Consider the following 3,590-nt stretch of genomic DNA (forward strand, 5'->3'; position numbering starts at 1 on the left):
ATTCAACCACCTCCCCTTCTTAATTATTCCGAGGCCACTTGATCCAACAAGATCCCCTTTGTTGAACTTGATGGGTGTACCTTCTTGTTGAAGGCGTTCTTCACCGGTCTTTAATATAAATGCTCGTGGCTCATGGCTGCCAATCTCCTACCTTCTATAAGGTTTAGATGATCGAAGCGTGCTTGGGCCTATTCCGACTCTTTCAATCCAGATTCTGCTAGAATTCTTAAAAAGGGGACCTCTACTTCAAACGGAAACACGGCCTCCATCCCATACACTAAAGAAAATGGAGTTGTCCTAGTTGATGTGCATACTGAGGTTCGATAACCATGCAACGCGAAAGGGAGCATCTCGTGCCAATCTTTGTATGACACAGTCATCTTTTGAATGATCTTCTTGATGTTTTTATTTTCTGCCTCAACTGCCCTATTCATCTTGGGCCTAAAAGGCGTGGAATTGTGATGTTGGATCTTGAAATCCTCACACATCTCTTTCATCATTTTGTTGTTAAGATTGGTGGCGTTGTTAGTGATAATCTTCCTAGGCAACCCGTACCAGCAGATTATCTTTTTCCTGATGAACCTGACCACCATGCTCCTTGTCACACAAGCATAGGAAGCCGGTTCAACCCATTTGGTGAAGTAGTCAATGGCGACCAAGATGAAGCAATATCTATTTGATGCCTTGAGCTCAATAGCTCTGATCACATCTATTCCCCACATAGAGAAGGGCCACGGCGCTGCCAATACATTCAAAGGCATGGGCAGAGCATTGACATTATCCACGAATGCCTAGCACTTGTGTGATTTTCTCACATGGATTCAACAGTCGTTTTCCATGGTGAGCAAGTAATACCCTGCCCTCAGAATCTTCCGGGCCATGGCATGTCCATTGGCATGCGTCCCAAAGGACCCCTCATGCTAATTTTCACAACGTCCTTTTGTCGTTGTCGGAAGCCTCCCATGGGTACTCCTCGTCCTTGACGTATCGCTTAATGTCAAAGTACCACAGTTTACCATCTTGCTCCTTTTCTATCAAGCAACAATGTGCAAGCTTGCCGCAACATCTAAACTCGATGTACGAAGAGTCTCCATGTGGGGTTAGTTGAAACATGGATGCTAGGGTAGCAAGCGCATTGACCATTTGATTCTCTTCTCTGGGAACATGGTGGAAGAAGATATCATCAAAGAACTCTGTCAGCTTCTTGATGTAGGCCTGATAGGGTAGAAATTTGTGATCCCTGGTCTCCCATTCTCCTTTCAATTGATGAATCACCAAGGCTGAATCTCCATATACCTTGAGCAATTTGACATTGAAGTCAATTACTGCTTGGATCCTAAGGGCGCATGCCTCGTATTCAACCATATTATTCGTGCAATTGAAGCCCAACCTTGCCATGAAGGGTATGCATTGATTGTCGGAAGTGACCAAAACTGCCCCAACTCCATGGCCCAGGATGTTGGACACGCCATCGAACCACACAATCCACTTATCCCTATCCTCATCCTCCACATTTTCCTCAAACAAGGCCATGATGTCCTCATCCAGGAATTCCGGGTGCATGGGTTGGTAGTCGTTGTGGAGCTGTTGAGCTAGATAGTCTGCCAACGCGCTTCCCTTTATAGCCTTTTGAGTGACATAAACAATGTCAAACTCAAATAGCAGAACCTGCCACCGAGCGATCCGTCCGGTGAGAGCAGGTTTCTCAAAAATGTACTTGACTGGGTCCATCTTGGATACTAACCAAGTGGTGTGGCTTAGCATGTTGTTAGTCGTCGTTTACAACTAACTTTTGAATAGAAAAGTTTTCCAAAATGTATATAAATCTCCCAATTTATGATTATTTTTGGTAGGATTGTAAATAAAATTTCTTTGTTTTGATCTCTGCTCAATAGAAGCCACTTTACATGAAATTAATGTTAAATTTTCTTTAATTTCTGGCAAAAATGAGCTATTTTGAAGAAGTGCCAAAGGAGTCATCACGCTAAGTGAGCTCAATGCGCTTAGCGTGCATCAACGGCTAAGCCCAGCACCAGCACGCTTTGATGCAATCCTACCCAGCAAGGGCATTGGATAAAAGACTCCAAGTAGATTGGGCCAGAAATGGAAGAGAAGGCCCTAAGGTTCTCATGAGCCTTAGGGCAGATTTCGGGCCCATGGGCTAAGTATAAGCCCACTTATCTTAGTACATATTAGAATAAGGTTTCATTATTTTTGGGCCTTGTATTTAGGGCTCCATAATGTAGGTATGGTACCCTACAAATGTAGGATTTTTCAGCCCTTGTATTTTAGGGCACCTAGACTAGTTTTTGTATTAGGGGTAGTTTTGTAATTTCTCATGCATTAAGTGAATATTTGATGTGTGTGTTGGTAAATAAATTTAATTGCATTGGGAGAAGCCCAATCCAATTAAATTTTAGAGGGGGAGGTGAGCATTTGCTTGCTACACCCTATTGCCACATCATATAGTCACACTTTGTGCATGTGCTTCATGCTTTACATGCCTCATGCCACCTAAGCATACTTAGTGGAGAATCTTGGACTTGATCTTGAATTAGTGGGCTGAACCATAGCTAAAATTCACTAATCATAATTAGTGAAATTTTGGCTCCAAAGTTTGGCTCCATAAATTCAATTTCAAATTCAAGTGAAATTTGAATAGAAATTCAAATTTCCCTCCAATTTTGTGTGACACTTAGGCTTTAAATAGAGGCCTTGTGTGTGCATTTTTTTCAACTTTGATCATTTGAATATTAAACTTCAGATTTCAGAGCTCTTTCAGAGCACAAAATTCCGTGCTCTTCTCTTCCTCTCCCTTCATTCATCCCCTTCTTCCTCCAAGCTCTTATCCATGGCCTCCTATGGTGGTGAGCTTCTTCTAGACTCATCTTCTCCTTGAAGTGGCGTCTCCTCTCTCTCTTCCTTCTCCATTCCGCTGCCATTCATCTTCCAAGAAGCAAAGGAATCCATTGATGAAGAAGATCCTAGGCCTACAAGCTCCAATGGAGCTTACATCACGCTTAGCGAGTAAAGGGGAATCTGGAAAGGCATCTACTAGGCAAGCACGTGCTTAGCGCGTTATCAGCTCGCTAAGCGAGTCGTCTATTGCTTTTTAGGCTTAGCGGGTGATTGGCGTTAAGCTCAAATTCACTTACTCGCGCTAAGCGTAATGTCGAGATCAGGAAGCCCTTTTTAAGCCTGATTTGCACATAATTGGAAAGAGCCAAGAGAACTGTTCACTACTTAGAGGCCTGAAGAGTGTGAATTTCAAATAGCGTAGAGCAGAGCAAGGGGCCAAGTTTTCATCTTTTAGGGAGATTAGTGAGTTTTTGAGTGATTGTGAGATTCCTAGAGGTGGAGGAGACATCCCCACTCCTTTGTAAGCAAGCAATTTCTCTTGATTCCTCTTCTTCACTGTAAAAGGAGTTTCCTTGTCATGAAAGGCTAAAACCCTCAGTTGGGGATTCTTACTGAGTAGTTGATGTAAACTCTTTTTCATATCTAATTAACGTTGTTTTTTGTGTTCACCGCTTCTATCTGTGTGTGCTGTTAGGGACTTTAGCATTGGGAAATGTATTGTTTCCTCAAAA

At 42.7% G+C, this 3,590-nt stretch overlaps 1 protein-coding gene across 1 annotated transcript; it reads right to left on the bottom strand.

Annotated features, from left to right (window-relative positions):
* Nucleotides 1-927: 927 nt before the first annotated feature.
* LOC100800768 (uncharacterized) lies at nt 928-1,731 on the bottom strand. Its single transcript, XM_006589950.1, has one exon. The coding sequence runs from the start codon at nt 1,729-1,731 to the stop codon at nt 928-930; it is 804 nt and encodes a 267-aa protein (XP_006590013.1).
* Nucleotides 1,732-3,590: the final 1,859 nt, after the last annotated feature.

This window comes from Glycine max, chromosome 10 (genome assembly GCF_000004515.6).
Source record: "Glycine max cultivar Williams 82 chromosome 10, Glycine_max_v4.0, whole genome shotgun sequence".
In the NCBI taxonomy this organism is placed as follows: Eukaryota; Viridiplantae; Streptophyta; class Magnoliopsida; order Fabales; family Fabaceae; genus Glycine; species Glycine max.